The sequence below is a fragment of the Podarcis pityusensis genome (genome assembly GCF_964106645.2).
Source record: "Podarcis pityusensis genome assembly, chromosome: 2".
NCBI classification, from domain to species: Eukaryota; Metazoa; Chordata; class Lepidosauria; order Squamata; family Lacertidae; genus Podarcis; species Podarcis pityusensis.
The window spans coordinates 117,827,622-117,838,990 of NC_138029.1; the positions used below are offsets into that span (position 1 = coordinate 117,827,622).

At 45.2% G+C, this 11,369-nt stretch overlaps 1 protein-coding gene across 1 annotated transcript; it reads left to right on the forward strand.

Annotated features, from left to right (window-relative positions):
- Nucleotides 1-4,526: 4,526 nt before the first annotated feature.
- On the forward strand, nt 4,527-10,290 carry LOC308469572 (uncharacterized protein). Its single transcript, XM_080992222.1, has 4 exons — nt 4,527-5,177; nt 6,712-7,448; nt 8,249-8,339; nt 9,293-10,290. The coding sequence occupies exons 1-4, from the start codon at nt 5,009-5,011 to the stop codon at nt 10,171-10,173; spliced, it is 1,878 nt and encodes a 625-aa protein (XP_080848348.1). The 5' UTR covers nt 4,527-5,008; the 3' UTR covers nt 10,174-10,290.
- Nucleotides 10,291-11,369: the final 1,079 nt, after the last annotated feature.

Genomic DNA, 11,369 nt, shown 5'->3' on the forward strand with positions numbered 1-11,369 from the left:
CTCTGAGGTGATAGAATGTGTACATGCCACTCCCCCACAAAACATATATATTTAAAATATACATAGAAGCCTGAAGCAATCTTAACAACATTCCAAAGTTTTCTACCATCATAAAAACACACACAAATATATTGCAACCACTTTTTTGTTGTTGTTGTTCACATTAACAGCATGATTCTCTGCAGGTTTACTCAGAAGTCCCAGTGTTCCCTAAGTAATTATACATGGGATCGCAACCTAAGTTTCTCCTAAGGATTTTCCCCAGGAGTGAATACAATATGTGGAGCGGCTCACTTCCATTTCTCGTCCTCCCAGCTGCAGCTAGGGCTCTGATTCCTTGGTCAGCTCCAGAGAAAAGGTGGGGCTTAGCATCCCCAAATACAGAAATTTATTAGCGTTCTGTAATGCTAACCACTTTGAATAGATGGTTATCTGAGGACAAAGCAGGAGAGGAAAGCTGTGCAGAAGGAAAGGAGCTCCACACAACCAAAGCTTTGGGCAAAGAGGTGTGTCTGGACCAGTCAAAAATTATGCTGTGATGGTGGTGTAGCTCCCCTGTAATAAAACATAAAGAAACACTTTACCCCCTCCTTCATTTTCTTGCTGTCTCTCCTATAAAGCGTATGATGTTTTGTGTTTTTCTTTTCTTTTATTTACTTCCATATCTCAGGCTATGGACTCGTGGAAATAATAGTAAGCTGGTTACCTGAAAACACAAAATCTGTAGAATATACAGAAAAATCTTAAGGTTGCTTCCACACCATATATTTAAAGCACATTTTACACACATGGTTCTCCCCTCTCCCCTCAAAAGATCCTAGGAGCTGTAGATTACCCATCACAGAACTATACTTCCCAGCACCCTTAACAAACTACAGACCCCAGGATTCTTCAGGGCACTGAAACCTCAGGGGCATCTGGTCCTGCCATGTGAGTAGCAGAGAAGCTGCTGTGTTGCCTTCTAGCTGTGGTTGGTCTGCATTTCCCATCAGCCTCAGCTAGCCCAATGGACATGGATGTTGGGAAGTGAAGTCCTGCAACCCTGAGGGCCCCAGGTCCCCAGATTTCAACTCAGGGTGTTTGTGTCTCAGCAAGAGAACAGCTTGCCTGTATTGCATTGCAGTGGATGCAACTTGAACCCAGTGCGGTGTAATAGTTAGAGCCCTAACATGGAGTTCTCACACACACCTGCTTCCTACCAAAGCCTCCTGCCCCTCTGCGCTTTGGTGTTTTGCTGTAAAAAGTAATCAGTAATACACAGGGTTGGCGGGGGGAGGCTGCTTGGTTTGGGAGGGAGTTGCCTGTTATTTCAGGGAGTGAATAGTGCCTGTTGTTTTTTTCTTAACAAACAATACAACACTGATTAACACCCTGGAAACTTTTGAAAATGTACAAAAATGTGCCAAGTAATTGCTGGAGATACAGAGATAATTCAGGAACTTTCTACCACATATAGTGGTTATGTAAGAAAATACAGGTATTCTGGGGGAGTATTCACTCAGAACTGCAAAAAATGCTAAAGATCTCTTTTAATAAAAAAACCAAAGGCCTATCTCCTGGGAGTTACAGATTTCGATATTCCGCAAAAAATGAAGGGTATCTTTTTATACGCCACAGCGGCAGTAAGAGTTCTTATCGTAGCAAAATGGAAGAGTGTTGAAATTCCCTCTATACATGAATGGATCCAAAAGCTGACAGAATATGCCGAATTAGACAGTCTGTCAGAAAAAATAAAGAATAAATCAAAACAGGAATTTGTCTCAAAATGGGAGGTTTTCAAAGAATATTTGAAATATAAATACGGTAGTTTAAACTCTGTTGCAGCATTCGAGGAACTTCAGTAATAGCTGCAAGTTAGACATAAGAGTTAAGATATATTAAGAAAAAGTTAAATGACGATAAAAGCGTGTATTGGCAATAACTAATATGAATTTGAAATAAGGAATAGACAGGAGGTCGTGCCTGTTTTTTTTTTTTTTTAATGTGTTTTATTTGTGTCGAGTGTGCTGGTGTTCTGCCTGTTGTATTATTTGTTTACAGCATTTATTCTGGCAACACAAAGGCTCTTCAAGAGCCGCTTGCAAAAATCAGTACTTGCCATCTGAAAAGGCACAGCACACAAGAAGAAGAACCGGGAGGGAGAAGGGAGGAAACAAGCTCAAAGTGGGTTTGGCTGTATTGCCTTTGCACCTGCATTGCAGAGGGGAGATCATTGCAAAGAGCAGGTGCCAGTCTTGAAGAAGGCCTGTTACCACATTGCCACAAGATGGAATTCTTCAGGTCACAACACATCTATCGGGGAGTAACCTCAAAGAGCTTACTTGACTAATGAGTTCTGTGTGGGGCTGCCCCTTAGTCTTCTTCAAAAGTGGCAGTTAGGTGGTAAAGGGGGGTGTTCTGGCAGGCACATACAATGCCTAATCTGAAATAACTGTACATGCTACCAGCCTGTGAGCTACCGGTGAGCCAGTGTGGTGTAGTGGTTAGGAGCGGTAGTCTTGTAATCTGGGGAACCGGGTTCGCGTCTCCGCTCCTCCACATGCAGCTGCTGGGTGACCTTGGGCCAGTCACACTTCTTTGAAGTCTCTCAGCCCCACTCACCTCACAGAGTGTTTGTTGTGGGGGAAGAAGGGAAAGGAGAATGTTAGCTGCTTTGAGACTCCTGAAGGGGAGTGAAAGGCGGGATATCAAATCCAAACTCTTCTTCTTCTTCTTGTGACTGAGCCAGGTTAAAGGTTATGTTCTTTGTGTATATGGAGCCCTAAACAACCTGGGACCAAGTTACAGTATGTGGAGATGGGCTGCAGCTCAGTGGCTTTGCATGTAGGACATCCCAGGTTCAAGGACTGAGGGAGTTCCCAAAACTTGGGGAGCTGCTGCCAGAAAGCTAGATGGACCAATGGACAGACTTGGAATAGTATAACAGCTTCCTATGTATGTGAGAAACCTGCCTGCATGAATCTGGCAAGCAGAAAGTGGATAGAGAAAAGTTTTCCTCCCTCTCTCCTAATACTAGAACTTGAAGGTTATCCAGGGAAGAAAATACTTCAAATAGGGCTATTGTCCCTATTTTCAAAAAGGGGAAAAGAGAGGACCCAAATAATTACTGCCCAGTCAGCCTGACATCAATACCAGGGAAGATTCTGGAGCAGATCATTAAGCAAACAGTCTGTGAGCACCTAGAAAGGAATGCTGTGATCACCAATAGTCAGCATGGATTTCTGAAAAATAAGTCATGTCAGACTAACCTGATCTCGTTTTTTGACAGAATTACAAGCCTGGTAGATGAAGGGAACGCAGTGGATGTAGCCTACCTTGATTTCAGCAAGGCATTTGACAAGGTGCCCCATGATATTCTTGTAAAGAAGCTGGTAAAATGTGGTCTTGACTATGCTACCACTCAGTGGATTTGTAACTGGCTGACTGACCGAACCCAAAGGGTGCTCATCAATGGTTCCTCTTCATCTTGGAGAAGAGTGACTAGTGGGGTGCCACAGGGTTCTGTCTTGGGCCCAGTCTTATTCAACATCTTTATCAACGACTTGGATGATGGACTCAAGGGCATCCTGATCAAATTTGCAGATGACACCAAACTGGGAGGGGTGGCTAACACCCCAGAGGACAGGATCACACGACCTTGACAGATTAGAGAACTGGGCCAAAACAAACAAGATGAATTTTAACAGGGAGAAATGTAAAGTATTGCACTTGGGCAAAAAAAATGAGAGGCACAAATACAAGATGGGTGACACCTGGCTTGAGAGCAGTACATGTGAAAAGGATCTAGGAGTCTTGGTTGACCACAAACTTGACATGAGCCAACAGTGTGACGCGGCAGCTAAAAAAGCCAATGCAATTCTGGGCTGCATCAATAGGAGTATAGCATCTAGCTCAAGGGAAGTAATAGTGCCACTGTATTCTGCTCTGGTCAGACCTCACCTGGAGTACTGTGTCCAGTTCTGGGCACCACAGTTCAAGAAGGACACTGACAAACTGGAACGTGTCCAGAGGAGGGCAACCCAAATGGTCAAAGGCCTGGAAACGATGCCTTATGAGGAACGGCTAAGGGAGCTGGGCATGTTTAGCCTGGAGAAGAGGAGGTTAAGGGGTGATATGATAGCCATGTTCAAATATATAAAAGGATGTCACATAGAGGAGGGAGAAAGGTTGTTTTCTGCTGCTCCAGAGAAGCGGACATGGAGCAATGGATCCAAACTACAAGAAAGAAGATTCCACCTAAACATTAGGAAGAACTTCCTGACAGTAAGAGCTGTTCGACAGTGGAATTTGCTGCCAAGGAGTGTGGTGGAGTCTCCTTCTTTGGAGGTCTTTAAGCAGAGGCTTGACAACCATATGTCAGGAGTGCTCTGATGGTGTTTCCTGCTTGGCAGGGGGTTGGACTCGATGGCCCTTGTGGTCTCTTCCAACTCTATGATTCTATGATTCTAAGCAGCACCTGTGGAACTCCCTGCCACAGGAGGCCATGACAACCACCAACTGGGATGGCTTGAAAAGAGGATTAGACAAATTCACAGAGGGCAAGGCTGGCTACTAGTCATGATGGCTATGCACAGTCCGAGGCAGTAAATGTTTCTGAATATCAGTTACTGAGAACCATAGGAGGGGAGAAGGCTCTTGTGCTGCGATCCTGCTGGGGGGGTGGGGGTGGTTCCACAGAGATCTGGATCATGGGTGTAGCCAAGCCTTTTGTTAGGGGGGCAGAACCTCAGTTTGCTATGTATTTTCATTGGTTTTTATTGATTTAGGGGGCAGCTGCCCCTCCCTGCCATCCCTTGGCTATGCCCATGATCTGGACAGACCTTCTGAGAACAGGATGCTGGCCTAGATGGGCCGTTGGCCTGACCCAGCAGGCTCCCCTGATGTCCTCCTGCTTTTAATCTGTCCACTTTTATATATAACACGCAAGTTGCCATTTCCAAAAACCAACAACAAAATGAAATACAAGGAAAGGGTTAAATGAACCGAGTTCTCCTTGGCAGAGAGGCGCATGAATTTGAGAAGGGCAGATGTGAAGAAGGCAGCCACTTTGTGCCCCTTCTCCTCCTTGCTTGGGAGACTGGCTTTTGGGGTGCACGCGCGCACACCCCGCTTTATGAAGATCTGGGAAGCCCCCAAGACATCAGCAGCAGCTGTGATGCAAAGACCCCCAGGAGAGGGTGAGTTTCAGGCAAGGCCCGGATCCAGAGGAAGAGCAGGAGAACCAGAAATAGCTGGAGAGAGGGAAGCAGCCGTGTTGGTCTGCGCTGGGGTTGGCAACTTACAGCCTCTCGCCTGTGCCTTTTTGACCGCAGCCTTTGAGTGGTAGACCTGAGCTGCTGATAGCACTGTGCCATGGCTTGCATCACTTGCATCCCTGCTTAGGAATCATTTTTGGATTCTGTTCCATTGAAAATTATGTCCAGCGTCTGAAGCAATGGGTCTCTGAATACCACTTTATGGGGAATCAGAAGTGGGGACAGCACTGATGTGCTCGGATCCTGCTTGTAGGTTTTGCATTGGGGGATCCAGTTCACCACTGCAAGAGATGCTGGACCAGAGGACCAGACCCAAGAGGGCTTTTCTGATGTTCCTAAAAAACTCTGCAAATACAGTCGTACCTCAGGTTACAGACGCTTCAGGTTGCGTTTTTTCAGGTTGTGGACCGCCGAAACCAAGAAATACCGGAACGGGTTACTTCCGGGTTTCGGCTTTTGCACATGTGCAGAAGCGCCAAATCACGCTTTGCGCATGTGCAGAAGCGCCGAATCGCAACTTGCGCCTGCACAGACGTGCAGACACGGGTTGCGAACGCTGCGGGTTGCGAATGTGCATCCTGCACGGATCTCATTCACAACCCAAGCATCCCCTGTACTAATAACTGGTGTCATTTTTTAAGCAAATCAATCCTGCAAATCTCCAGTAGCTGCTTAGAAGGATATTGTGTTTATCTATCTTATAACAGCAAGGAGTGTATATTGTCCATTTGGTGATGGTCCCTAAAGACGGAACAGTAAAAGCAACTGATCTTCTTTTGGTCTCACATTTCTCTGCCTATTTGTATTCAAATGACCATTTGGAAGAAAGAAGCCAGTGTGTTTCCTGGTTATTTGGAAACGCAGAATATTCCTATGGGTCATTTGGAATAAACCAATGATTTTATACCCCCAAACAGTTTTGCCCTTGTAGCTAGCTATATATAAAAAATGTTTATTTGAACTATTTATAAGCCAGGGATGATGGGAGTTGTAGTTCAGCAGCATCTGAAGGTCACAGATTTCTCATCTCTTAGTCAGATCTAGGGGTGGGGTGGGGAATCAGTTCTGTTCACATTTAAAGGGGAATCTACTTAATTAGCAAAAGAAATAAAGAACCGAAAAACATCCCCCACCCCCCAAAAAATCACATTTATCCTAAATTTTCAGTGCTGTTCTCCAGCCAGATAATGTGTACAAAATTGCATGTATTTGGGGCAAACTGGTCAGAGTAATGCATATTTTTGTGATTGCTTTGCAAAAATGTTGGGAGAAATTGTGGTGGTGAGGATATGCATATAAAGAGGAATTTGCAGAAATCAAAGAACAAATCATGTGGAAAAACAAATTTAAGATTGGGGAAATTAGAATCTAAAACCGAGAAACCGGGTTAGACCTGGTTTGCGTTTGTTTTTTAATAAATTGCACACTTACTGACATTGCTCTGGATATTTTCCAGTTTCGTGTGCAAAGCAAGGAAGCATGCCTGGAATAAAAACAGAAAAGGAGGATCCAGCAGAGTTCGGACCAGGGGAGTCCCTGCAGAGGGACCTTCACATCATCCAGGTGGAGACCAATGGAGAGCTTTCTGGGGAAGCAGCCGCACACAGAATTAAGCAGGAGCCAGATGGAGGGCTGCAACAGTGCTGGGAAGCTCTGCGGGGTAAGTTCCCAAAGGATGTGGTCGCCGCTTGGCCAGGATGGGAAAATCCGCTGCCACCACGGCCTCACCTGGGGAAGATCCCTACGGATTTTAAATATGCCATAAAGGGATTTGCAGACGCCAAATGGTGGACTCGTGAAGAGTGGAGGGTTCAAACGTTGCCGGGTGTTAATGGAGGATCCCATGAGGTTGACCGGAGCCAGGATCTTTCTGGGCACCTAGCAGAGGAGGGCATTACAGCTGGCTTGGAGGCCCAGCGCTTGCGTTTCCGGCGGTTCTCCTATTGGGAGGCTGAGGGGCCCCAAGAGGCACTTGGACATCTCCGGGAACTTTGCTGTCAGTGGCTGGAGCCGGAGAGACACACCAAGGAACAGATCCTGGAGATGGTGATCCTGGAGCAGTTCCTGATGATCCTCCCAGAAGAAATGCAGAGCTGGGTCAAGGAACGCGGGCCAGAGACCGGCAAGCAAGCGGTGGCTCTTGCAGAGGATTTCCTCCTGAGGTTGAAGTGGTCTGAGAACCACAAAGAGCAGGTGAGCAAACTGTTTCATCCTGAGGGTCACTACTTTCTCAGAAATAAAAAAGGTAAAGGTACCCCTGCCCGTACGGGCCAGTCGTGTCCGACTCTAGGGTTGTGCGCTCATCTCACTTAAGAGGCCGGGAGCCAGCGCTGTCCGGAGACACTTCCGGGTCACGTGGCCAGCGTGACGAAACTGCTCTGGCGAGCCAGCACCAGCGCAGCACACGGAAACGCCATTTACCTTCCCGCTATAAAGCGGTACCTATTTATCTACTTGCACTTAGGGGTGCTTTTGAACTGCTAGGTGGGCAGGAGCTGGGACCGAAAGACGGGAGCTCACCCCGCTGCAGGGATTCGAACCGCCGACCATACGATCGGCAAGTCCTAGGCACTGAGGTTTTACCCACAGCGCCACCCGCGTCCCTTCTCAGAAATTAGCCCTTAACAAAAAAGCGATACAATCTGCATTTGTGTCTGTGTAAAAATCAGTCTTTTAGTGTGGTGGCACCTACACATTGGAACTATTGCTATCCAGCAGACACCTTTGTTTTATTATGTTCTGCACCTACTAGAAACATTTTTGTTTAGACAAGCCTTCCTATATATCTAGGAAAGCATATGTGTTTCAAGTTTATTGCTGGTTTTTCATTTTTGGAACATTTTAATTGTTTTTACTAATAATTTTATTGTTCCTTTTTGTTTTTGGTAAACTGCTTTGAGGTTTTTTGCTTAAAGAGAGAGACAAAATCAAGCAGCGTATGAAATAAGTAAATAAAAAAATGAAAATATATTATTCACTGGCCTTCATTTCAGACACCATGTGGGCAGCATCTGTCAGAGACTGTCACGTTGAAGCTTTCCATGGAGGCTGTAGAAGAAGGCGATGGAGAGACCGTGGTCCCAGGCAAGTATTTACTGAGCGTCCGAGGTGCTTGCGGTGTAGCAGGGGCTCCACATTCCTCCTATGTGAAGTTCAGAGTGTACCTAAAGTCCACACTCCCGATTTAGAAACCAACATAGGGTATGAGGTCAAGATTTCCACCTCCCCCTTAAAAAAATATTTTTTCCTCAGTTGGATCTGAATGAGGCAGTAGAAGGCTATACCACTTCAGAGTTGTTGATGTGGAATCCTGTTTTTAAACACTTTTCTTCTTAACAAAGTCTTAAAACAGCTACACTGCTTGCCAGTTATTTTCCAGGCCCACTTCAAGGTGTCAGCTTTGGCATTTAAAGCCCTAAATCAGACTTCCTCAACTTCGGCCCTCCAGATGTTTTTGGCCTACAACTCCCATGATCCCTAGCTAGCAGGACCAGTGGTCAGGGATGATGGGAATTGTAGCCTCAAAACATCTGAAGGGCCGAGGTTGAGGAAGCCTGCCCTAAATGTTTTGGGATCCAAATATTTGCAAGAAGGCTTTCTTCCATATTTACCTCCCTATATGTATTATAGTTAGGGCTTTTTTTCAGTTGGTACTCAGTTCTGACACCTCCTCAGTTGGGTGCCATTGCCATTATAAGAGAACAAGGAGACACTAATGATGAGTTTCAGCACCTCTTTTTCTAGAAAAATAGCACTGATCATAGTGAATACCACTCAGATTTGTCTGCACAATTTTTGTCCCTGGCCTCGGATAAATATCCAGATTACAGAAACTTCCACTCCCTTTTCCATTTTAGATGGAATTATCTAACACCCCTGATGAACTATATAGGATTGTTTGTGATTTTTGTTGACATCTATGTTCTTGTTTAAATGAGGGGTCAACTTGTCCTGTTAATTGTGATGCATAGATCAGTTCTTACTCCACTTTGTGTCCTTCGTGTGACCGATTTAACAGGTGTCTTGTTTTCTTCCAGCTGTTGACTGGCAAGTGAAGGTGAAAGAGGAGCCCAAGGATGAAGAGACTCTTCTGCCACAAGGACCCAAGAAAGGAGATGTCCCCACAGGATCATGGGAAAACACCAAAGGGAAAAGTCCTCAGGATCCTGAAATGGAACTGATGCCCAGAGGTTTGCAGGTTCAAGAAAATCACATAGAAAACCAACCATGGAAGACAGCAGAGCTATCCTTTCTCCATGAGGGTGCTCACACAGGCTCACACAAGAGGGCCTTCCAGGACGGACTGCTCCGGCGTAAAAGAAAGAAGGCGGGTGTGGATGGCGGGAAGAACTTGTTCCCGAGCTCTGATGTCCTCAAGAAGCAGAGACTGCCAACGGCAGAAAAGGCATACAAATCCTCAGAATGGGGCAAGAGCCTCAAGTTGAGGCTGCACCTCAATATGCCTGAGAGGAAACGCATGGGAGGGAAACCCTCCATCTGGTCGGACTTTGGGAAAAGGTTCCCTCAGCCTTACGATGCTCCTCAGCCCCGGGAAATCCAGACAAGAGCGAACCAACACGTATGTTCGGAGTGTGGGAGGACCTTCAGCAGGCAATCCCACCTCCTCATACACCAGCGCATGCACACAGGAGAGAAACCGTATACGTGTTCGGAGTGTGGGAAGAGCTTCAGCTACAGCTCGGTCCTTACAGAACACGAGAGAATCCACACAGGGGAGAAGCCCTACGAGTGCTCGGACTGTGGGCAGACCTTCAGCCGCAGGTCGTACCTCATTCAGCACGAGAGAACCCACACGGGGGTGAAGCCCTACGAATGCGCCGAGTGCCAGAAATGTTTCACGCGGCGCAGCGGCCTTCTTCGACATCAGAAGCTGCACGTGGAAAGGAAGCCAAGCTGAAGCCGTGTCTTTTTAAGAATTTTCCATTTCCTTTAACTATGCATTAAAGATAATATTGTTGAGTGTTGTAGATGGCCACAGGAGAATTGGATGAATAAATATTAACTGTAGGTTGTACAGGGTTGTGGTTTTTCTTGTTGGGGGGGAAAGATGTCTTCTGTAAGAATGTAAGAATCATCTTGCTAGATCAGACCAAGGTTTAGTTTATTTATTTCCAGTGCTTCCCACAAAAAGTGCAGAGCAGCTACAGTCCATTTCGGGGGCCTAATGTCGGTTAAATCCGGCCCCTGTGGCAGTTTATTTCCTGGAGTAAACTTTGGTTGGCCCTTTGGTCGGCACTCATGGCCCTTCACTTCATCAAATCTCGCCCTCTTTGAAAAAAGTTTGGATACCACTGCCCTAAATAGATACTTTTTGTAGAACGTGACTAGCAGAGTATTCCAGCAATTCAAAAGAGGAGTAAAACAATTGAATATGTGCACATGTAAGATAAAGAGACAAAAGATATAAAGAAAAATATTGAAAGAAACTTGTTCAAAAGAGGCAATACGACAATATTCCAAGATAAGACATTAGCAGATCAAAAACTCATATACTTTAATCAAAAACATTTCATCCTCGCAACAGTCCTGTGAGGGAGGTTGGACCATGATACAGCGACTGGCCGAGTGTAACCCAGTCAATTTCATGACTTGAGTGGGAATTTGAATCCTGGTCATCCTGGTCCTAGCCCACACTCTCACCACTATACCACACCATCTTTGAAAGTAGAGATTTCCCCGCAAACACAGCCTATTCCCTGGCCTTCCCTCTCAGTTTTTCTGGAAAAAAAAAATACTAGACATGAGTATAAACCTTATAGACAAATAGAACACCAACTGAAAGTTAAGAGGTTTGAGGACAAAAGGGAATTACTAACTGACTGGTTACAATACCATCAACTAAATGATATAGTCAAGATGGAATGAAATATAAATGAAATACAGTAAGTCAAAGGTTAAGAACTGTTCTAAGAATGTATTAGAAAGGAAACAAAGGATAAGCTACTAATGTTAGGTATATTCACCATCAGAAGGAGTATACACATTGGGAAATGATAGGAAGTACAATTATGTTTTGTTTTTGTTTTCTGGGTTTTTAGAAAAAAATAGGTTAATAAATAGAAAAGAAAACAAGAGATAGTAGAAATATAAAAT